We start from the raw sequence: 23940 nt of genomic DNA, 5'->3' as shown, positions 1-23940 counted from the left end.
CACGTAAGCTGCTAGTTGCTATGTGTTTTTGCAGCGCACATGGCAACTGCCTCTAATGTGCTTTATAAGCAGGTGGCAACTCTCTTTTTTTACCCGAGTTGCCATGTGTTTTTGCAGGATGCACGGCAACTGCCTAGTGTGCACGTAAGCAGATGGCAACTGTCTTTTACCGAGTTGCCATGTGTTTTTGCATGGTACATGGCAACTGCCCCAACGTGCACGTACATGGCAACTGCTATAACGTGCACGTAAGCAGATGGCAACTCTTCCTTTTTACATGGCAACTGCCCTAGCATGCTTGTGAGCACATGGCAACTCTCTCAACCGCCTAGTGTTAGTATGTGGCAACTCTTAAAGTTATGAAATCATGGCAACTACATTAGATCAGACCATACATGACAACTGCAGTTGAGCAACCATGGCAACTGCAGTTATCCGACATGGCAACCGTAGTTCAGCGACATGGCAACTGCAGATAAACGAACATGGACGAGGGTCTGGACCATGGCAACTGCGGGCGCGTGGTGGGCGTCACGCGTCGCGTGCGGGACCAGAAGGGTACGAGGCCTGACATACGGGCGTGTGGGCATTATCAACTTCGCCCACACGCACGCGTGTGAGAGGGTTCAGGAGGGAAAAAAAGATGTGTGTGGGCATTAGTTATTTTGCCCACACGTAGGTGTGTGGGCTGGTTTCTGTCCATGCCACACGAGACGTGTGACACAACTATCCGATACACCACACGTGTGGCAGTTATCGGGACCCAAAAATAAACCAGAACGAAGGTGTACGTAGGATAAAAAATCCAGGGGCATTCCTGTCCAACTTGTTCCGAAACGGCGAGAGGCGCAGAGCGACCAAACATATTCTTCCCATCCGCAAAAAAGAAAAAAAGAAAGAAAAGAAACACATATTCCTCCCCCGTCCCCTTCTCCCCCGGAACGAAGGCAAAGCGAACACACAAACCCAAACCCAAACCCACCCACTTCTCCTCTCAAGCCTTCGCCTGCCACCGACGCCACCCAAGCCCCCAACCCTAGCGAGGACTGAAAGAGGAGGAGGCGGCGGCAACCCCGTCGACCGGAGGGGAGATGGTGTTCTTCGCGCTGCTCGTGGGGGCAGAGCTCGACGGCCTCACCAACCTGCAGCCCCGCGGCGGCTGCGACGACCCCAGCTACCCTTACTACTTCAAGGTTTGCTTCCTGACTCCGCCTACATCTCTCTACGATTCGGATGATTCTGACGGCGATTGCGTATCTGCGTCCGATCGATCGCAGCTGCGGTGCGAGAGCTGCGGAGAGACGAGCGCCAAGACCACCTGCGTCTCCCTCAACGAGGTCGTCGAACTGCCCACCGGCAAAGGCACCTCCAATCTCCTCCAGAAGGTGCCACCTTCTGTCACCGCATGCCTCCTCTGGACTCATTCATATGTGCCCTTAGCTTTCTGTCTGTGGAAAATACTTTTTATGTCGTCGATGAGACTGGAAATGCGGGTTTCTGCATTGATAGGATCGATAGGCTTGTTCCTGTGTTGTGTGTACTGTTCGCAGAATTAATAGGGTTGAAATTTCCGTGTGGGATTTGGTAGTCTGTTCTCTGTTTACACCGTTTGATGCCAGGTGTCATTAAGATGGGGATTGAACTATTTTGAACCAAAATGGGGAAGATCGAATAGTCTGGTGGAGGATCAGTTTGTGTTCGAGTTAAGAACATAGGTGTGCCATCTTCTACGATTGGCATACATGTCCAGGAATTTTGTTACTGTGTGACGTTGGGTAAGCTCTTCTAAGTCTATGCTATTGTGTGGTGATAATTTTGGTTTCATGTGATTTTGCAAGTGAAGTCCAAACAATTTATATATATAATATGTGTTCTGTCTGCTTGTTTATGTGGTAATAGTTTAAATTATCTTATGAGGCCTTCAACGACGCATATAGCATGTTCATATTGTGAATTGGATTTTAACAAAAGGATGCCCATCTTTTGGATGAAACAAATCCAAGGTGGACTGATGGCATCAAGCTGTCAGTTTGACTTATTTTGGGAGGACTGTTTACTTTGCTTATGCTAGAGAACTTTGACTGTCTTGTAACTCTCGTTTCTAGCCTGCAACACTGCATGTGTTGTCTGGGGCTTTGTTATTGCTGGCACTGTTTCTGACACTCCCTTTTTTTTTGAATAATGAGTACTGAACAATTGAACACAGGGCGATCTTATTTTGTTTTTTATTTTCTTAATGGAAGTTTAGTTTGCAAGCTGATATCTTTATTTAAACAGCAGGGACACAATATACTTGCTTACAGTACCAATCTGCTTACAATTCTCCATTGCTATCACTAAACGTGTCTGGGATAGACAGATTTATTTGATTTCTGTGGGTAATGGGTATTATTAATATATGGTTTCCTTTTGTCTATTTATTATGGACCTTCATTGAACCAGTTATTTAGTGGATAAACATCGGTCTCTCCCGGTTGGCTAGAATTGACAGTAGGAACCATCAGGACGTTTTAAAAGCAGACAGCTAGCTCACTGTCCTTCAGTCTTTGAGATACAAAGAGAGTACTCCCTCTGTCCATATTACTTTGTGCAGCTTTAGTGCAACTTTAGTAGGGAGTATTTGATTACAGATTCATGTGCTAACTTTTTTAAAAGGACACACTATGCATCTCAAATGCCCTATGGCAATGAGCTTCACCAAATATAAAGGATTTCAAACTGCTGGTAGAACACCCTTCTCTTGGTGTCATTACACCTGCACCTTGCTAGAGAAGTACTCTGTTGCACATTAGTTTTGTTGGAAGCTTAAGCATCTCGTATTTTCGATTTTTAAGGGACTTCATAGGATCCATAATACTACTTTGTCAAATAGGCACTTCTATGGCAAACCATTTTATGATTTATATAATTTAAATCTGAATGTTTTATTACCTGATGGTAGATTATATTGCTTAGTGACTTTTGAAAGGCTCCTGCCTTTGTTTTCCCTAGATCTTTCTAGGGAATGTGTACAGGAGCAAAAAACTTCCTCCAGTACATACTTTTGTGATATCGTTATATGTCTTATCAGTACGGTGTTCTGGTTTTCTTTCAGTGCAAGTTATGTTCGAGGGATGGATCAGTTGTGATGATTCCTGGGCAGGGAACACCACTGACTGCTGAGCAGAGCCAGAAAGGAGAGATGACTTGTTTGATGGTCTTTGAATGCAGAGGCTATGAACCTATTGAGTTCGCTTTTGGTAATGGCTGGAAGGCTGAATCTGTAAGTATTTATTGATCTTTCACCACATCCACGAGTATTAACAGTCTGTATGGTCACATTATAAAAGAATGTGCTGGATTTTTTTTGCAGTCAGCTTACTATATTGATTTGTAACTAGTAATTAATCTTGCCCAGACAATTTATGTGCTAGAAGGCTAGAACTGAGCTCTAATGTTGCACTTGTTCAGTGCGAGCTTGACTCATTGGTTTCACTGTTATGTACCTGCTGATGAATTCATGGTTGCTTCTATGTATTATTGGTTTTTGCATCATTTTGCTTATGAATTAATATCATGTGTGTCATTGAACAAAAAAGAACTAATATAATGTGTTTACATCACAATGATACCTCTGTTTATATTGCATCTGAGAACACAGATATTCCTTCTAGTTTATTCATTGCCTGTCTTCTTTTCCACGAACAGAAAACAATACGCCTTGTTTTTTGACAAACATATCTGTGATTTCTGTATGTGTTCTTCCTGGACTCTTTCAAATTGTGTGTTTCTTCATCCCACATAGTATATATAAAAGAAAGTAATTACGTTGTTCTATGCTCCACCCAAATCGAAAGGCACAACTTGTAATCAAACTAAGAGCTTGAGTTGCAGTTACCCAGTACCACTACCCTTATGTACTGCAGATATGTGGATTTTAGTTTATCATATGAAGCAAGTAAGCATTGCTTGATAGCTATATTTGACAATCTATGTGTTCCTCACTCTCGCAGCATGCTTGTTATGGTTTATTGGTGTTCTAATAATCTCCCTCTTCTTTAAGGTACATGGGACACCATTTGACATTGATCTTTCTGAAGGAGAGTTTGATGAGTATGATGAGAAGGGAGAGTGCCCTGTCGCTCTATCCAAGCTGCAGTCAACATTCAAAGTGGTATAGAAACACTCATTTGCTAAACTAGCAGAGGTTAATTTAGCTGGAAAGTGCATCAATCAATTCTTGACATATTTGTACACGATGAATTCACAGGTGAAGAAGCAGGGTTTTCATGGGAAGACCAGATATGTCTAAGATCCAGTTTCTCTTGGGCTCTTCAAACATTGGAGTCAGAGATGTGTAAAGCGCATCTACAAAGTTGAATCCTCGATGTTGATTTTGTATTTGAACTAAGTTCATGCCCATGATTCGGTGGATTTGCCATGAATTTGGTTAAGCTTGCAGTGATGTGGCCTCCTGTTTGGAAAAATTGAATATTCTGCCTATCAGTGGTTTCAAACTTAGATCTATGGCTCTACCATATCAATCATAAAATTATTTAGATCTATGGCTCTACCATATAAATCATAAAATTATGTGGCTGAAGTTCTTATAACTAAAATTTGATATTTGATGCTCTTGTTGTCATAGATCTAAATACCGGACATGTGCACTGCTCGAATCTGATCACTTTACGCACTCACATCTGGATTTATTTATTCTTAAATTGGAAGCGTTGCCGCTTTATTTAATGGGATAAGTATATTTTTCATTCCTCAATTCCTTCGAAAGTCTAGAAATGTCCTTCAACTTCAAAACCAGCAAAATTTAGTCCCTTAACTTGTCAAACCGGATAACTTTAGCCCCTCGATACCGCTTTGGGTGGTTTTCGTTCGATGTGGACATGATTTTTGTGTTGATGTATAATGTGCGGCTAGTCTCTTCCATCAGACCGGTCTTTTGGTTGCATTGGCTAGAGCATGCACTTTTACATGATATCGGAGCCAAGATGTGTTGAGTTTAAGACCCGGCTGATGTAATTAAATTGCAGCCCACTTTTGGTCCACATTTAGGCCCGAGGGAGCCACACGTGAGGGAGAGTGTTGATGTATAATGTGCTGCCGAGTCTCTTTCATCAGATTGGTCTTTTGGTTGCATTGGCTAGAGTATGCATTTTTACATGTACATGGTATCGGAGCCAAGAGGTCTTGAGTTCAAGACCCGGCTTACGCAATTAAATTGCAACCCACTTTCGGTTCACGTTTAGGCCTGAGGAAGCCACACATGAGAAGGAGTGTTAATGTATAATGTGTTGCCTAGTCTTTTTCATTAGATCGGTTTTTTGGTTGCATTGACTAGAGCATGCACTTCTACAGTTTTAAGCAAATCTTGACACCGTCCATGCACTTGACCCCACAAACTTGCCCATCGCCGAGTGCATCGAGAACGTGCTCCACCATGTTGTCGCTACGTCGGTCGTGTCCTGGAGCGGTGACCATGCTCCTAGTTGCAAGGTGACGCTGTGCCCAGGGCACCTGTTTGCAGCAGTGCGTCGAATGTGTAGCCTAAGCTGCCATGGCGATTGCTTGTAGCTACTCCTGCACCATGATCCGTCGGTTTACAAAAGATGAGGCAACGACCTGAGCCGTGTGGACTAGCCTCCAGCTCAAGGCAGCGGTGTGGAGAATTTTGGCAGCGGCAACGCGGGTGGAAAGAGGAGAAAAAGGATTTGAATAGTTTGTTGGGTCAGTTTTGTGACGGCGACAAGAATGATGCTATGCGCATGCTGCACCACTTGATGCACCTAGGCTGCCTGCGCGCGGCGTGTTCGGCAAGGCGCGACGCCTGACGCCTCCATGGCAAGGACGGCGATGGCGTGCGTTGTTCCTGGTGCTAACGTTGGTAGAGTGTTCTGGATAGTGACCAGCACGGCAAGGGGCTAGTGTGTACCTGCACCAATTGTTCCGGCCGCTGGTAATCCACTAGCTAAAACTCGACGCCGAACAACATATCAGGCTGGATAGTGGATACGCTGTGCAACCAACTGATCCCCAAATTCGGGCTGGCGCGGCTGCTCCAGAAGCACAGGCAGGAGCAGCAGCCGTATGGTGGTAGTTGCCCTGCGGCACGGCGGCGACACGGGGTACGCAGCGGCGGCACCAGAGCTGGCGTGCAACAACCTACGCGTGAACTTGAAGTGGGACCGTGTACGGGTTCTGGGTGCCGGGATTGGGGTCACTTATGTGATGTGGATGGTGACGTGGCGATCAAACCTGGGTGACATGTCAAGATTTGCTTAAAACCATGTCCACGTCGGACGAAAACTACCGAAAGCGATATGAGGAACTAAAGTTATCCGGTTTGACAAGTTAAGGGACTAAGTTTTATTGGTTTTAAAGTTGAGGGACCATTTCTAAACTTTTGGAAGAATTGAGGGACAGAAAATATTACTTATCCCTTATTTAATTATAGCTTTATTTAATCATACTTGGTTACATCCGAGTTCAAAACATCAAAAAGTAGAACTTGAGGCACACGAAGCCTCCTCATGCATAGCTCGGTACCGCAACCTTTGCTGAGATATATGGGCTACTCTTTGCCGAACACGCACACACTAAACCTTGTAGGCTTCTCTTGACTAAACCCGTGGCTTCCTGTGTCATGGGTCCATACTCCATAGACAGACCGAGGCCTTAACTCCACTATTATGGGTCCATAGAGTCATAGACAGACCGAGGCCTAACTCCACGGACAATTGCATGGCGCACACACATGCCTTGATTTCCCTCTAACTAGGCTTCCTTATTGAGAGGTGATTTTTGATTTTCCCTCTAACTAGGGTTTCCTTCTTGAGAGGTGATTTTTTTCACCGCCGTTGAGTGTTTCACCTTCCCTCCTCCTATCCCTCCTCTTCAATTGATCCGGGCTGACTCAGGGGTGATTCTTGCATCACTACCCTGCCTTGATCAATTCTCTGGGGGCGAGAAGAGAGTTAGGGTTCATCTCAAAGGCCTGATCTAGTTTTTCTCGGGCTAGGGTTCAAGCTTTGCAGCTATGGGGTTGACAACAGCTGAGACATCTGGTCTAACTCCGCGTCGGAAGTGGAGAGATGATGGCCGAGTTAGGGCTCCGTGAAGAGGGCCTTGACGACTCCGTTTTTGATGAAAAAGAGGCACCGCCGGAGGCCACTAGATGGATGGCAGTGGAACGGGTGCACATAAACAAGCTCTACAGTCAATTTTGGTGTCACAAAAACATGCGGGCAACATGGTATCTTGCACTATGTAAGTTTCACCCTGTGGAAGACAACTTCTACACTTTTGCAGTTTTTTTGCTTGGAGATCGAGAGCATGTAATGCAGGATGGGCCTTAGAATTTCAGAGAAAACGTTGTCACTCTCACAACCTATAATGGAGTAACCAAGCCAACAATGGTGTACCTTGACACCCACAACATATGAATCCAGATCCATGATGTTCTGGATATGTATGAACCTTGACAGAATTGGTCCCAAGGAAGACGAAAACGAACAAGGATGAAAAGAAGGAGACGATGAAGGATTGGTGAAACAGGGTAAAAAGAGAGAAAGTATCCCTAGTAATTTTTGAATAGTAGTACAATTGTTCTCGTGTGCACAACACTTTCGTATCAACTATGCCTTCAACGGTTCAAAAAAACTATGCCTTCAAACCCAGGCAGATGTGTGCCTTGAAATAATCATCATGCATGACCCGGTGATCATGTTTAATCTCTGTCGGAATCAATCATATTTCGCCGGTTCACGTAGAATAACTTTCATAGGTGTAGCATTATTATTTTTGTTAACTCGATCGATGTGCTGCTTAAGTTGCAAATTTGTTTTCTCTTACGCACATGAAAGACGAACATCATCACAGTGTTACAAGCTTTCCACACAGAGTTGCTCTAAAATTAATCTAGAACTTGTCTATGGAAACACCGTCCCTGACGACCTCGTAGGAGTCGCGATTCCGGGTCTTGTTCAAGCCGGCGCAAAAATGCACCTTGGAGGCTTCCGTCCTGACGGCGGTCACCTTGATCCAGATGAGGATCTTGGTCTTGATGCCCTCCACCCCCGAAAGTTTCCCCTTGTCGAGTTTGCCGGTCACGCAGGTGAAGAACCGGAGCACCAGTGAATCCTTGTAGCCAACCTCGCACGCTGACGCGATGCGCACCGTGAGCTTCTTTGTCTCCTCGTTGATCTCGTAAATGGATGCGTCTTGTGGGAAGAGGCCCATTGGAAGGTCGTATTCCTTTAGGAGTTCAGGCAATGGTTTCTGCATTTTCCCTGAAACCAAAATGGTTACTTTCTTGCTCGCACGGCGACACGGACCGGTAAACAAATTAATGATCCCTTAAGTAGTTATAAGTGTAGGTATTGGTGTTGTATGTATAAGTAAACATGACAAACATTATTCATAACATGATCACCTCCTTTTTGAATTAAGATTACCACAAGAAATGCAGAACAACCGCGTTGTTAAGATGCAAGTGTTTATGCATATTGCACTAGACAGAGAATAAAGAGCGTCACGCCATCCTGAATGTGCGCGCTCTATCATTTCCGGGAGAGATGAAATCATGCGTGCTGTGCCTTTTGAACTAGGTTGAGCAAAGCTAGGGAAGGGTACCTTACCTTTGATTTTGTTGACCACCCATTTGGCTCCATCTCCGATACTGCTTGATATACTCTGAATCAAAATAACAAATGTTTTATGGAGTCGGCGAATGAGCACACAAGAAAACGGAACTCCTTATTGGTAGTTCTCATTACTTGGAGAAATATGGCAAACAAAAGCCACACGAACACAGAATCTTATAGAAGCAAGATATTTATGCAAGGCTTTATTTATTCACCCGAATGCTTCATGGTCAGGGAGATCAGCATCCATAACAACACGACAACATTCTAAATGCCAACAGAGAACACAATAGCTCCGATCTACTCGTAGCTCATTTATTAGTACAAAGTCTATGGTTCTCCCATCCTGCAAGTCAAGTAAAGGCGCCTAAACTATTTGGTAAACCAAAAGCATATGTATTATTATTGCATAAACACACAACACTCTCTTCAATACTAGCTAGGTAGCTACCAATGCAAAAAGAGTGTTTTAGAGGGCTAATTAATCCCATCGGATGCAACAGGGGCCCAAGGCAACAGACAATCGTTAAGAAAGTCGGAGTCAGATTTCAGGCAGTCAATAGAAGGGAGACAAGATGATGCATGCATGCATGCATGTTTAGAATGAATGATTCGAACCAGGCGCGGAATCAAATCGAAGAAGTTTAAAGGAATCTAGAGAAAGGGGAGGAGGGGACTGACATTGAGGTCGTCGCTGTAAGTGCATCTAGTGCCCCTTAGTGATTTTGGTGTATTGAAGACTTATAGGTTAAGGGACTAATGCGTTTGTGAGTGTACACAGGTCTATAAGTCTATGAGGAGTTTGATATTTATAGAGAAAGTCGACCCCTAAAAATGAAGTTCTTCAACTGAAGACTTTGATATTCTGAAGACTTTCTGAAGACTTTGAAAGTGAAGAAATTGGTGTGACCTTGAAGACTTGGTATTCATTTGTGGAACATGAAGCGTGAAGACTTTTGTTTTCGTAGTTTCATTTTCTCCTTCTTGAGTCATAGGAAACACTGTACTGTTAAAGGGGGTCGAGGAAATACTAAGGAAAAATTTCCATGTGATGCTCAACTCAAAATCCTACACCTACCAATCCCTTTGAGTGAAGCCTTTGGAAATCTCATACAGTTCAGTCACTTTCTTCAGTGACAGAGACGAAGTTCTTCTGGTCGCTGATGAATTTGTTCTGACTGAGGAGTTAGGAATTCATCAGTGCGAATTACCTACACAGTGAGGAACATGATAGCCCTGAGGAATTTGAGAGTCAAATTTCCGACCGTTGCTGTGCTGCATGCCAGCTGTCCCAAAATATCTTATCCACCTAACGGTCATATCATTGAGGGACATTTATGTCTTATCATGTCGGGCTGCTCCCTAGGCTATAAATAGCCGCCCCCTACAACCACTAGTTGGTTGGCTGCTTCGAGAGAACTTGACACTTGTCATTTGAGAGCAACCCATCCTCCGAGGACTTTGAGCGAAAATCATCGAGTGAGGAAAACCCAAAACCAAACCCCTACAAACCCAAAGTGATTGAGCATCACTGAAGAAATTGATCCTGCATGGATCCGACGCTTGTTACCTTTGAAGACTGTGCTTCTTCCAGACGGTTAGGCGTCAAGGTCTAGAGCATCCAAGAGGAATTGTGGATCGCCGAGTGACCAAGTCTGTGAAGGTTTGAAAGTCGCCTGAAGACTTACCACGAGTGATTGGACGAGGTCTGCGTGACCTTAGTTCAAGGAGAATATGGTGAGGACTGGGTGTCCTGAGCTGCGTGCTCAGCGATTGGGTGTCCGGGACTGCGTGTCCTCGAGTTTAAATACTCAGCCGCTCCAACCAGACGTACAACTGAGACAACAGTTGGAACTAGTCTACCAAATCATTGTCTTCACCAACCTAACTGGTTCTATTTCTTCAACCCTTTCATTTCCTCATTACTGTGTTGAGTGTTTGTTCATATCTGTGTTTGAAGACTTTGACTGAAGACTTTCTCAATTTCCTCAGTTCAATTTCTTCAGTCTGTTTGTCTTCATCTTGTGTTATCCTGTGATTACGCTTTCTGTACTCTGTGCTAGTCTTCATTTCATCATGATGACCATGCTTGTATTCTGTTACGCTTACTTCTGAGTACTTATTCCGCTGCTAATAGTTCTTTGCTAAGGAATTTCCTCATAGGCAAATTCCTCAGTGAAGAATTCATAAAAATCGCCTATTCACCCCCCCTCTAGTCGACATAACGCACTTTCAATTGGTATCAGAGCAAGGTACTCCCTTGTTCTGTGTGATTTTGGTTTAACCGCCTGGAGTTTTAGTTATGTCGACCGCAGGTATGAAGAAAGTGACATGCCCTATCTTTGACGGTCATGATTATTCCAAGTGGAAGGCCATGATGAGGAAGCGCCTCATGGCAAGGGACAGCAAGCTGTGGACCGTCACTGAGATTGGTCTTACAGATCTATGCAAGTTGGCGAATGCAGATGATATTCGCAAATACACTCGACTTGACTGCATGGCGAAGGATATCATCTGTTCCTGCCTATCCAGAGATCAATTCAGGCACATTATGCATCTTTGCAATGCAAAGCTTATCTGGGACCGAATCTCTGACGTTTATGAAGGTCATCGAACCCGTCATGATCCCTGGTTTGAGGACTTCAAGGAATCTCTCAAAACAATGACTTTCGAGCCAGAATCATCATCGTCTGCATCATGTCTCATGGCAAAGGGTGACGAGGTAACCGAATGTTCCTCATCTGAATTTAGTGACTGTGAATCTGATGATAATGAATCTGATGATGATATTGAACCTAGCTATACCAAACTTGTTTGCATTGCCACCAAACAACAACATGCCTTGGAAAAGGTTCAAAACATGCTAGACAAAAGTGATGATATGTTGGGTGAAGAAATGGATCGCACTAAAGCCCTGACTGAAAATCTTCAGAGACTTCAGTCTAGGTTTGATAACCTTCAAATTCATCATAACACTCTCTTATCTGATCATGAGAAACTTTCTTATGAATTTCTTCAAAGAAACCAAGATCTTGAGAAGCTAAGAGTGAGTTATGAAGATCTTCAGAAGGAGCGTGATTCATTACTTGCTCAACAAATCAGCACTTCTCAGGAAGAATTTATTCCTCCATGCTTAAAGTGCATTGAACGTGAATCTGCTAATTCTTCACCTGAATGTTCAAATGCTTCAACTGTTACAAATTCTTCATCTGCCTCTGCTATCACTAATTCCTCATCTGAGGACATTGCTAGTATCACTGACAATGCAGGGCTGAAGGAACTGTACACGACAGGCATGTACAAAAGCCTCAAAGGGAATCAGATTCTCTATGATGTGCTCAAAAAGCAGATCCTCAACAGAAACCCTAGGAAAGAGGGTATTACCTTTGAGAGGAAACTTAATGCTGATGGAACATATTGGAAGCCTGAGCAGTACCCCAAAACCTCATGGGTTGCTGCAAAGGGACCTCCAGTTGATCCATCCAATTTATCTGGCTTTACATGTGAATCTCCTCATTCTTCTGATAAGTCATTTGACTCCAACTATAAACTGTTCAAAAATCAGAATGGTGAAGTATTTGCTAGATATGTTGGGACTAACTGCAGGAACGGTTCCCCTATGAAGAAAATCTGGGTTCCCAAAAGTTATGTTGAAAGTCTTCAGGTGAATGTCCTCATGACACCACCTGTGAAGAATAGGAACCCCAGAACAAACTCTTCATATGGACCTAATTCTTCATATGGATCAAATTCCTCAAATGGATCAAAGTCCTCACATGATTATCATCGTGCTAACAACTCTGTTTCGCAGGGTATAGCTAAGGACTATGAATATGCGCATTATTCTTCAAATCATTATGTTCATAAGTCCTCGAAGAATTTCTCTGCTTATTCATATGCTTACCCTAACCCCTCTTATATGAAATGAAATGGATTGGCCTCTATGCCACCTTTCTCATATGGTGCTCGCAGAGTGATGAACTCTTTACCACCCCTTCAGATGTGGGTGGTGAAGAAAAAGAACTAATCTCTTCTGCAGGGTCAGGTCTCCAGATGTGCCTTAACGTCTGAAGAATTTGCTGGGGACCTGACAAAATTGCCTGAAAGAACGTAGGCTAACCATGATGAAATGAACTTTCATTTCACACGTCCTCATACTGCTATATCTGTTTACCGCTTGATGAAATTCATCTGATGAACTTGATATCATATTCTTCACTGATGAAGCATATGAGATTGTAAGTTACACTAATTCATCTGCAGGATGATCAACCCAAAACCACTGAATGGGTCCTCGATAGTGGATGTACAAATCACATGACTGGTGACAAGAATCTTTTGATGGATGCTCCCTTATCACCGTCACATCTGAAGCATATCATCTTTGCTGACAAAGGAAAAAGTCAGGTATTGGGTCTTGGTAAGGTTGCAATCTCTAAGGATAAACACATGGACAAAGTCATGCTTGTTGAGTCCTTAGGATACAACCTCATGTCAGTCTCAATGCTTTGTGATCTTGATATGGTTGTTGTCTTTGGCAAGTATCGCTGTGTTGTGATTATGGAAGCTGACAATTCCAAAGTCTTCGAAGGCTTTAGGAGAGGAGATTTGTATATTGTTGATTTCTCTATAGGACCACAACCAGCCGTGTGTCTACTCGCTAAAGCTTCAGAAGGCTGGCTATGGCATCGACTACTTGGTCACGCAGGCATGAGGAATTTGCACACGCTTGCGAAGAAGAAGCATGTCATTGGCATTGAAAATGTCAAATTCCTTAAGGATCACTTATGCGGAGCCTGTGAAGCTGGAAAAATGACCAAGGCCAAGCATCCAGCGAAGACTATCATGACCACTACTCGTCCATTCGAATTGCTTCACACGGACCTCTTCGGACCTAATCATTACTCAGTAGTCTCTAATGCTGCATCTCTATATGGTTTTGTCATTGTTGATGATTACTCTCGATATACATGGGTACACATTGTTACTTACAAACAAGAAGTGCAGGAAGTCTTCAAACGATTTTCCTCGAGGGCTTCAACCAACTTTGGTGTGAAGATCAAGCACATCAGAAGTGACAATGGAACTGAGTTCAAGAATTTTGGTCTTGATGACTATCTTGATGAACTTGGTATTACTCATGAGTTATCTGCTCCTTATACTCCTCAGCAAAATGGCGTCGTGGAGCGCAAGAACAGAACTCTTGTTGAGATGGCTCGCACTATGCTTGATGAATACAAAACGCCTCATCGTTTTTAGATTGATGCAATTGATACTGCGTGCCACATCATCAACAGAGTATATCTTCACAAATTCTTCAAGAAGACTGCCTATGAACTCCTCACTGACAAGAAACCCAATGTGAGTTATTTCAAAGTCTTCGGTGCTAAATGTTGGATTAGAGATCCTCACCACAATTCTAAATTTGCACCGAAAGCACATGAAGGTTTTATGCTTGGTTACGGAAAGGACTTGCACACCTACAGAGTCTTCAACATCGCTCTTCACAAGATTGTTGAAACTGTAGATGTGCGGTTCGATGAAACTAATGGCTCGCAAAGAGAGCACCTACCTTCTGTGTTAGATGAACCAGCACCTGAGGATTCTATCAAGCTCAAGGCAATTGAGGATGTCATTCCTACTGAAGAATTTGCTGAAGAATTCATTCCAGTACGCGAAGAACGTCGAGCTGACGCACCTGAAGATAATGCTGAAGACAATGGTGCTGAGGAAAATGATCAAATACCTTGACGACAACCAGCTCATCCTCGCGTTGCAAAAGAAGTGCAAGTGGAAAAGATCATCGACGACATTCGAGCGCCAGGTCCTCTCACACACTCAAAAGCTTCACATTTATCTAACTTTTGTGGGCACTATGCTTTTGTCTCTATCACAGAGCCCACTAAGGTAGATGAAGCATTTTTGGAGCCGGAGTGGATTCAGGCTATGCAAGAAGAATTACATCAGTTCGAGCTCAACAATGTCTGGGAACTGGTCAAACGTCCAGATCCTCGCAAGCATAATATCATTGGCACAAAGTGGATCTACCGCAACAAGCAAGATGAAAATGGCCTTGTGGTAAGGAATAAGGCACAACTTGTAGCTCAAGGCTACACACAGGTTGAAGGAATTGATTTCGATGAAACTTTTGCACCTGTTGCTAGACTTGAGGCTATTCGCATATTACTTGCTTATGCTAATCATCATGATATCATCTTATATCAAATGGATGTGAAAAGTGCATTCCTCAATGGTAAGCTTGAGGAAGAAGTATATGTTGCTCAACCCCCAGGTTTTGAAGATCCAAAGAATCCTGGCAAAGTCTTCAGACTTAATAAGGCCCTCTATGGCCTCAAGCAAGCCCCTCGGGAGTGGTATGATACATTGAAGGAATTCTTCGTGAAGAATGGCTTCACACCCGGTTCACTCGACCCTACTCTCTTTACTAAATCTTATGATGGTGAACTGTTTGTGTGCCAAATATATGTTGATGATATTATCTTTGGCTGTACTGACCAACGTTATAGTGATGAATTTGCCTATATGATGAGTGAAGAATATCAAATGTCTATGATGGGAGACTTGAAATTCTTCTTAGGTCTTCAAATTCGTCAACAGCGCAATGGCATATTCATATCTCAGGAGAGATACCTCAAAGATGTACTGAGGAAATTCGGCATGCAAGATTGCAAAGGCGTCAAAATTCCTATGCCCACAAAAGGCCATCTATGCACCGATGAAAATGGTATTGACTTCGATCACAAGGTATACCGCTCCATGATTGGTTCTTTATTGTACTTATGTGCATCTAGGCCAGATATAATGCTTAGTGTTTGCATGTGTGCCCGATTTCAAGCTGGAACAAAGGAATCACACCATAAGGCTGTGAAGCATATTCTTCAATATCTAACTCACACACCAACACTAGGATTATGGTACCCCAAGGGCTCTGCTTTTGATCTCATTGGATATTCTGACTCTGACTATGTTGGTGATCGTGTGGACCGCAAGTCAACTTCTGGCACTTGTCATTTCCTCGGACGATCTTTGGTCTGTTGGTCCTCGAAGAAACAGAACTGCGTATCACTGTCTACTGCGGAAGCTGAATACATTGCTGCTGGTTCTTGCTGTGCTCAACTGCTTTGGATGAAGCAAACACTCAAGGACTATGGCGTCAACGTGAAGAATGTGCCTCTCCTTTGCGACAATGAGAGTGCCATCAAGATTGCTCACAACCCAGTTCAGCACTCGAAGACAAAGCACATTCAGATTCGTCATCATTTTCTTCGTGATCATGTGTTGAAGGGCGACATCTCCATCGAGCACGTGAAGACTGAAGAACAACTAGCTGATATCTTCACTAAGCCCTTGGATGAGAAGAGATTTAGCAAGTTGCGGTGTGAGCTAAATATCTTAGAATCTTCGAATGTTCTTTGAAAAGGACACACATCCTAACACTTATGCAAACTTGATGACTTATATGTGCAACACATAAAGAAACGTTTTTCTTCAATCAATGAAGAATAACACTCTAAGTGTGAAGAAATTAATGAAGAATTTGATTCTCAGAACTCTACGACAATTGTACGCGGTGTCTGAAATCATCATTCTTATACGGTGGGTCACGCCACCACAAAAAGTTGGAAATCTTCAATTTGAGTTTTTCTTCAGTTTTGAAATTCTTCAGTTTTTCAAATTCTTCAACTTTTCAAAATCTTCACTGGTTCCTTCATTTTTCTTCATTGGCTATATATATATATGTGAGTTTATGTCCTCTACAGCATTCACTTATAACTATTTCTTCAAGCTGCTTTTTCTGCTAAGTGAATGTGATCGGACCGTTCCCCCTCTATGCTATACTCAACCCAATCCATTCACAAATTCTTCATGTGCGTTCTATTTGAAACTCATTCAAAATCTTCACTGTGTCCTGGTCAGCTGAAGAAATTGCGAACGAAACTTTAAAACAAATCTTATCCAAATTTTCGGTTTTGCCGCTCAAACTGTTCCGCATCCCACGATGCATTATTCTATTCACCCACGATCGTACACGATCTCCACTACGCAGTACGTGGGTGACACATGTCGCGCGAAGGAGAAAGGGCAGGGGCACGTTCGTCCCAAATGTTCGGGCGAACAGTTTTTCACCGTGTCTATAAATACCCCTCTCCCCTTCCTCACTTCATTTACTCCGCTTGATCGCTTCTCTCCCGCTCGAGCTCCTCAAACCCTAGCGCCGCCGCTACTCCATCGTCGCCGGTGAGGAAGAGCTTCGCTGCCTCGACCTCGTCGCTGTCGTACTCACGCCGACCACGAAAATCTTCACTCCGCCGCCGCCGTAGCTGTCTTCCTCCGCCGAGTTAGGGCAAGGAAGATCTAACCTGACGAACTTCTCATCCGTTCTTCTCAGTTCGTCGTGTTCTTCACTTCGGGTAATTAAAAGTTACTTTGATTACTCGCTTTGATTCTCAAGCTTTCCTGAAAATCTTCAAAGGTGTTTATTCTTCAAATCTTCACACATATGAACACCACACACATCATATGATCTTGAACTGTTTTTTCTAAGCAATCATTTTCTTTAAGATTCCCTAATTGTGTGGATCTTCGATCTGTACAACTCTGGAACCTAAGACAAGAACGCTTAGTGAAATTCCTCAAGGTTCATCTGGTCAAATTCCTCAAAACTTGTTCTGTTCGAAAAACCTTCTCAGAACGCATATGACCTCTCCAAATTCCTCGCACCTGTACTCTGTTCACAGGTACTCATGCCTGCTGCTGAATCACTAGGTTCTCATCAACTTAACTCATTTGCAGCGTTTCTCGAAGAAAAACTGCATACTTCTTCAGAGAACTCAATTGTTCAAATTCCTCAACTGAAGAATATGGCAGACGGTAAGAAGCCACAGAAAGGAGGAAAGAAACCTGAGGTTATGACTGCGTTTGAAATCCCTGAGGAAATTTATGTTGACTATTGCACACCTGATGAAGCAAAATTTGGCAAAGAAAAAAAATCAGCGCAAGGTGCGCATTCAGAAGATTGAACGAAGATGGGCAAGGGAATGGAGGGAATACAGATATGTGACTCCAAAGTACATGAAGAAATTCGCCCTCAATCCTCCATGCCCAAGAGCTCCATTGGCACCTGGCCAAGTAGCTGATCCCACAAGTATCAAACGTGGTGAGAACTTTCCTGAAGAATGGGCTAAGCGCCAAGCTAAATTGGCAAGACAAGCCAAGGAGGCAGTGAAGAAATTCAATGAGGATTCTGCCACTGCTACTGCTATTGAGGCCTCGGTCAAACCGAGGAAATCCATGCCAAAGAAGCCTGCTCGTAAGCCAAGTGCTTCACCAACAGCGCCCTCATGGCCAAGTTCCTCAGCAGTGCCCTCACGGCAAATTCCTCACACTGCTACAGCTCCACCAAAGTCCTCAACAGCTCCTTCAAAGTCCTCAGCTCCTATGCATCTGGCTACATGTCAAAGGACTGCTGGTTTCTCGATTGCCTCTGGTGTTTCAGCAAGTTCCTCAGCTACACCAAAGTCATCGTCTGGCCCGACTCTGCTGAAGACCAAAGCAACAGCTGGACGAGGTCCTCGGCCAAGTCCAAAGAAGAAACAGGTCGCATTTCATGTGCCTTCTGATGATGAAGCTGATGATGATGAACTTGCGGAAATCATCAGAGATCGCCAAGAAAGGGCCGCTAGAGCCAAAGGCACATCTGTGCCACTGCTGTTGGATCCGAGAAAAATCCTCAATTATATTGATCTCTAGCACAAGGATCCAAACACCCCTATGCCTGATTTTCATCTGACCCCTGGACAAAGTCATATGTTGACCCATTTCATCACTGAAGAGAAATGGAAGTTTGAAAAGGCAAGAGAGATTAAGAAAGCTCAATACAGAAAGGAGAAGCTCCTAAAGAAAAACGTTGTCAGAATGACACCTGAGGAACTTCTCCAGGCTCAGTCTGAAATTCAAGCCCTCAGCAAGGATTTTGATGCCTACTATGCTGATTGGCAAGGAGCCAAAGTCAGATTCGTCAACCTGACGAAGAAATTCACCAATGTTGCTGCCCCAACGCAACATGAAATTCCTCAGGCTGGAGTCTCAGCTCAGCCGACTGAAGAACATGCCAGCACCGCTGATGAAGTTCAGGCTGCTGATGAAAATGTTAGTTCCAGGGCTGATGATCCCATTCCAGCCGCTGAAGAAATTGCCAGGGCATCCACTAGTGGTGCGCCTGAAGAAACTGAAGAAGTCAGGGCAACTGCATCAGTTGCGCCTGAAGAAAATCAACCAGATTCCTCAGCTCCATCTGCACCTACACCAACTCCAATTCTTCCATGTGCATTTGATGTGAAGAAGACCAAGGCTGCAGAGCAAGCTGCAGTGAAGAAAAGGAAGGCATCAGCTGTGTCAAATTCTTCGGTTGCAAAGAAAATGAAGCCAATGACCAGCTCACTCGAAAATCCAATTGATGTTGTTCCGATTTCCTCCATGCCATCAAAGGACCTTGTTCCTTTTGGAGAAGACTATGAGATCCCAGTCGGATTTTATGAAGAACATCATTCTGCTGCTTTGTCAGAGCAGATTGATGAAGAAATTGAAGTGGACGCAATCCCTTCAACGCCAGTCATTTCCTCACCTATGCCTCAGTTCACAGCTGAAGAGGCTGGTGTTGAGGAAATTGAAGATGAAGATGTGGATATAGGGTGCACCACACCTGTGATGAACGATGACTTTTGGGAAAGTCAGCATCCAAATTCTCCAGTCTTCACCCCACTACAACAAATTCCTCAGTCCCCTGCACCAACAGTTCAATTGGGCTCTGAAGAAACTCAACCCACTCTCTCTGTGCATGAAGAAATTCCAGCCACTAGTGCTGATGAATCTGCTGCTGCTGATCCTCGGACTGCACTTGTTGAGGAACAAGAAATTCCTCAGCCTGAAGAACCTGAGCTCGCGATTCCTGAGGTGGTGATGCAACTCACTGACACCCCTCTGTCAAAGCAAAAGAATCCGTTCTCAAGCAAACAGAAGTTCAAGGCTGAAGATTTCTTTGCCGAGCACGTATTCTTCACTGATTATAATCCATATGATTCTGCTCGCATAAGGAAGAGGCGTTTCTGGACTGCCAGCCAAGCCAATTTCTACTCCTCAGTGCTCTTCAACAAAGACAAAGTCTTCGATCATGCACATATTCCTCATGTGGACATGGAGTCTCTACCCGGCTTTGAGCCAGTCCTCAGTGTTCTTCACGACGCAGGACTTCTGAATTTCTGCATTGATATCTGTGACTAGAATGAAGAACCCCTTCTTCAATTTTATGCAACTCTGCACATCACTGGAGACGCTGAAGACGTGAACTCATGGGTACTAGACTGGATGACTGAAAATACTCACTATAAGGCACCAGCAACTGAATTGCTTCGTGCTCTACCACTCAGTCCTCCACTTGATGATGCTCGTTGTATCTACAATGAACCAGAACTTTCAAATCACTATATGCAAGTGCTGATGAAGCCTTTGAAGCCAAGGCAGGCCCCACAAACCAAATTCCTCGTCAAGGAATTATTGTATGTGCCTCGGACTGTCTATCGAATTCTGATGAAGACAATGAGTCCCATCAAAGGCCACGACTCAAATGATGAAGAAGTCGTTGGCATCATGAAGAATATGCTTTTCAACATCATTCATGGCGTTCCCGTCAACTTCCATGATTTCTTCATGAGGACTCTGGCCAATATTGCTATGTCACCATTCGAGCTGAAGCCCTATGCTCCTTGGATTATGAGATTCATCAGGGCAAGATCCTCACTGAATTACAAAGCTGACACTCTGAACCACGGTAGCTACTTGCCTCCCATTGAAGTCCTCAAACGGACTCTGCTGCAAATACCTCAGCCAAGCAAACTCCTCAAGCCACAGCACCCAGGGTGATGACTGATCGTGAGTTACTCCACAGTCTTCATCAGAAGGTTGATCGCAATCATAAATGGGTCAAGCGTCAGTTTGCTTCAATTCTTCACAACATGACCTCAACACACAATGCAGTGAAGAAAAACCAATACTACCTCCATGAAACCTTCAACCGTACCTGAGTTGTTCTCTCTCATGTCTACAGCGCTGCAGATCTGAAGAATATGGGTCTCAAGGAAGAATTTGACTAGTCTGCACCTCCTCCGAAGAAATTTAAGAAGGTCAAAGTTCCTTCCTTGGTGGCCAGCTCTTATTCTTCATCGCGTGACACTGATGAGTATGAAGATTTGGACGACACTGCGGCAGGCCCTGCTACAACAAACAACCCCGACAACACTGGCGCTCCTCCATCGACTTGAAATTCTTCAGGGGCGTTAGTCCTCAGTTTCAATCCTTTTGGTCATTTGATGACAAAGGGGGAGAAATCTGAGTTAGTCTTCAAGCGGGTCTATATTAAGGGCATTTTTTTAAGTTACAACTCTCGTTCTTCTGAATCTTTTATTTGGATCGAGTTGTAATCTTAAACCCGATGGTGCGCTGATACTTTTGTTACATTATGCTCTGCATGCTTATTCCTCGTTAATGACATTGCACGCATGCTGAATCTCATCAGGCACCATATTTCATCATGCATTTCAAATTCTTCATATTATATATATCAAATGCGTGTATGAATTACAAGATATAGGGGGAGATCTTCATGATTCAACTCTTCAAATGTGCATTGCCTCAAAAGCAAATTCCTCACTATGCACATCTTCAGGGGGAGTTCTACTATATCTTGTAATCAAATTCCTCAATCAGTGTATACACTTCATATGTTTATCCCCGTTGAAAATTTAACCTATGTTGTCATCAATCACCAAAAAGGGGGAGATTGTAAGTGCATCTAGTGCCCCTTAGTGATTTTGGTGTATTAAAGACTTATAGGTTAAGGGACTAATGCGTTTGTGAGTGTACACAGGTCTATAAGTCTATGAGGAGTTTGATATTTACAGAGAAAGTCGACCCCTAAAAATGAAGTTCTTCAACTGAAGACTTTGATATTCTGAAGACTTTCTGAAGACTTTGAAAGTGAAGAAATTGGTGTGACCTTGAAGACTTGGTATTCATTTGTGGAACATGAAGCGTGAAGACTTTTGTTTTCGTAGTTTCATTTTCTCCTTCTTGAGTCATAGGAAACACTGTACTGTTAAAGGGGGTCGAGGAAATACTAAGGAAAAAATTCCATGTGATGCTCAACTCAAAATCCTACACCTACCAATCCCTTTGAGTGAAGCCTTTGGAAATCTCATACAGTTCAGTCACTTTCTTCACTGACAGAGACGAAGTTCTTCTGGTCGCTGATGAATTTGTTCTGACTGAGGAGTTAGGAATTCATCAGTGCGAATTACCTACACAGTGAGGAACATGATAGCCCTGAGGAATTTGAGAGTCAAATTTCCGACCGTTGCTGTGCTGCATGCCAGCTGTCCCAAAATATCTTATCCACCTAACGGTCATATCATTGAGGGACATTTATGTCTTATCATGTCGGGCTGCTCCCTAGGCTATAAATAGCCGCCCCCTACAACCACTAGTTGGTTGGCTGCTTCGAGAGAACTTGACACTTGTCATTTGAGAGAAACCCATCCTCCGAGGACTTTGAGCGAAAATCATCGAGTGAGGAAAACCCAAAACCAAACCCCTACAAACCCAAAGTGATTGAGCATCACTGAAGAAATTGATCCTGCATGGATCTGACGCTTGTTACCTTTGAAGACTGTGCTTCTTCCAGACGGTTAGGCGTCAAGGTCTAGAGCATCCAAGAGGAATTGTGGATCGCCGAGTGATCAAGTCTGTGAAGGTTTGGAAGTCGCCTGAAGACTTACCACGAGTGATTGGACGAGGTCTGCGTGACCTTAGTTCAAGGAGAATATGGTGAGGACTGGGTGTCCTGAGCTGCGTGCTCAGCGATTGGGTGTCCGGGACTACGTGTCCTCGAGTTTAAATACTCAGCCGCTCCAACCAGACGTACAACTGAGACAGCAGTTGGAACTAGTCTACCAAATCATTGTCTTCACCAACCTAACTGGTTCTATTTCTTCAACCCTTTCATTTCCTCATTACTGTGTTGAGTGTTTGTTCATATCTGTGTTTGAAGACTTTGACTGAAGACTTTCTCAATTTCCTCAGTTCAATTTCTTCAGTCTGTTTGTCTTCATCTTGTGTTATCCTGTGATTACGCTTTCTGTACTCTGTGCTAGTCTTCATTTCATCATGATGACCATGCTTGTATTCTGTTACGCTTACTTCTGAGTACTTATTCCGCTGCTAATAGTTCTTCGCTAAGGAATTTCCTCACAGGCAAATTTCTCAGTGAAGAATTCATAAAAATCGCCTATTCACCCCCCTCTAGTCGACATAACGCACTTTCAGTCGCCGACGTTGTTCATCTCCTTGCTGGTCTGCTGGTTGAACAAGTACCCGCCTACCTTCCCCATTATCAGATCCATGGTCAAGGATCAAATCACTGCTCCTATTGGCCAGAAATTCCCCTTTCGCCGATCGGTCGGGGAATCGATTTCTCCGTGGTCTTCCACCTTTGGTATCGTCGTCGATCGTCAATTTTAGTTTTTTTAGAAAAGCTCGTCAATTTTAGTACGAGAGAGGGGGAGCCTCCTCCTTGCTGGACCCATGTTTGCTGACTAGGTTTTGGCGTGGACAGACTGGGCCATGTGCCCGGGCGAGGCGCCCCTAGATTTGTAGAAAATATCACGAATTTGAAATAATGTTCCAAATTTTCAAAAATGTTCACAAATTCAAATAAATACTCGTGAACTTTAAAAATGTTCATGAATTTCAATTATTCCCATATTAAACAAAAGGTGGTCGATTCAAAAAATGTTAGCAAAGTTCAAAAATTGTTCCACAAATTTAAAAAAACAATCACAAATTCAGAAAAAGTCACGATTTAAGGAAATGTTCCAAATTTTAAAAATATATTCATAATTTCAAAAGACTTTCACGAACTTTAAATAAGTTTGTGATTTAAAAAAATATTCTCAAATACAAAAAATATTCACAAGCTGAAAAATAAAAAGGGAAAAGAATAACGGCAATTCCTAAATGGTGTTTTTTTTAGAAACTCCTAAACGGTTCTTAAGGCACCCATTCCTTCTGTGTAGGCAAACGGGCGCAAACACCCAGGCCACGCTCAGCCGGCCCATATTGGCGCGTGTGCAAAAGAGAGCGAGCTAGCTAGGATAGCCAACTAGACCAATCACACCGACGTGATTAGCTACAACCTATTCGTTCCTTAGTTCTTCTTTCCTTTTCTTTTCTT

General features: G+C 43.5%; 2 protein-coding genes across 3 annotated transcripts; one reads left to right on the top strand and one right to left on the bottom strand.

Annotated features, from left to right (window-relative positions):
- Window positions 1-892: 892 nt before the first annotated feature.
- LOC123069929 (CXXC motif containing zinc binding protein) lies at window positions 893-4542 on the top strand. Of its 2 annotated transcripts, XM_044492911.1 has the most exons (5): window positions 893-1193; window positions 1278-1385; window positions 3095-3262; window positions 4043-4153; window positions 4250-4542. In XM_044492911.1, exons 1-5 carry the CDS (start codon window positions 1092-1094, stop codon window positions 4289-4291), a joined length of 531 nt encoding a protein of 176 aa, XP_044348846.1. In that variant the 5' UTR covers window positions 893-1091; the 3' UTR covers window positions 4292-4542. The 2 variants fall into 2 exon arrangements, with proteins under 2 accessions (XP_044348846.1, XP_044348847.1); XM_044492912.1 differs by lacking the exon at window positions 1278-1385 and having other exon boundaries at window positions 922-1193.
- A 3369-nt stretch (window positions 4543-7911) lies between these two features.
- LOC123065399 (uncharacterized protein At5g01610-like) lies at window positions 7912-23110 on the bottom strand. Its single transcript, XM_044488686.1, has 3 exons — window positions 23042-23110; window positions 8631-8685; window positions 7912-8282 (listed from the first exon to the last, which is right to left on the bottom strand). The coding sequence occupies exons 1-3, from the start codon at window positions 23108-23110 to the stop codon at window positions 7912-7914; spliced, it is 495 nt and encodes a 164-aa protein (XP_044344621.1).
- Between the last annotated feature and the right edge of the window lie 830 nt (window positions 23111-23940).

Source organism: Triticum aestivum, chromosome 3B (genome assembly GCF_018294505.1).
Source record: "Triticum aestivum cultivar Chinese Spring chromosome 3B, IWGSC CS RefSeq v2.1, whole genome shotgun sequence".
Classification (NCBI taxonomy): domain Eukaryota; kingdom Viridiplantae; phylum Streptophyta; class Magnoliopsida; order Poales; family Poaceae; genus Triticum; species Triticum aestivum.
This window is presented reverse-complemented; position numbering and strand designations above follow the sequence as displayed.

What these genes read in the sequence shown, in the direction of transcription:
- LOC123069929 (XM_044492911.1), top strand. Translation starts at nt 1,092, where the DNA reads ATGGTGTTCTTCGCGCTGCTCGTGGGGGCAGAGCTCGACGGCCTCACC. An exon ending in ATGGCTGGAAGGCTGAATCT is followed by an intron (nt 3,263 to 4,042) that starts GTAAGTATTTAT and finishes CTCTTCTTTAAG; the next exon opens with GTACATGGGACACCATTTGA. An exon ending in TGCAGTCAACATTCAAAGTG is followed by an intron (nt 4,154 to 4,249) that starts GTATAGAAACAC and finishes ATGAATTCACAG; the next exon opens with GTGAAGAAGCAGGGTTTTCA.
- LOC123065399 (XM_044488686.1), bottom strand. Translation starts at nt 23,110, where the DNA reads ATGGATCTGATAATGGGGAAGGTAGGCGGGTACTTGTTCAACCAGCAG. An exon ending in CCAGCAAGGAGATGAACAAC is followed by an intron (nt 8,686 to 23,041) that starts GTCGGCGACTGA and finishes ATTTTGATTCAG; the next exon opens with AGTATATCAAGCAGTATCGG. An exon ending in GGTGGTCAACAAAATCAAAG is followed by an intron (nt 8,283 to 8,630) that starts GTAAGGTACCCT and finishes TTTTGGTTTCAG; the next exon opens with GGAAAATGCAGAAACCATTG.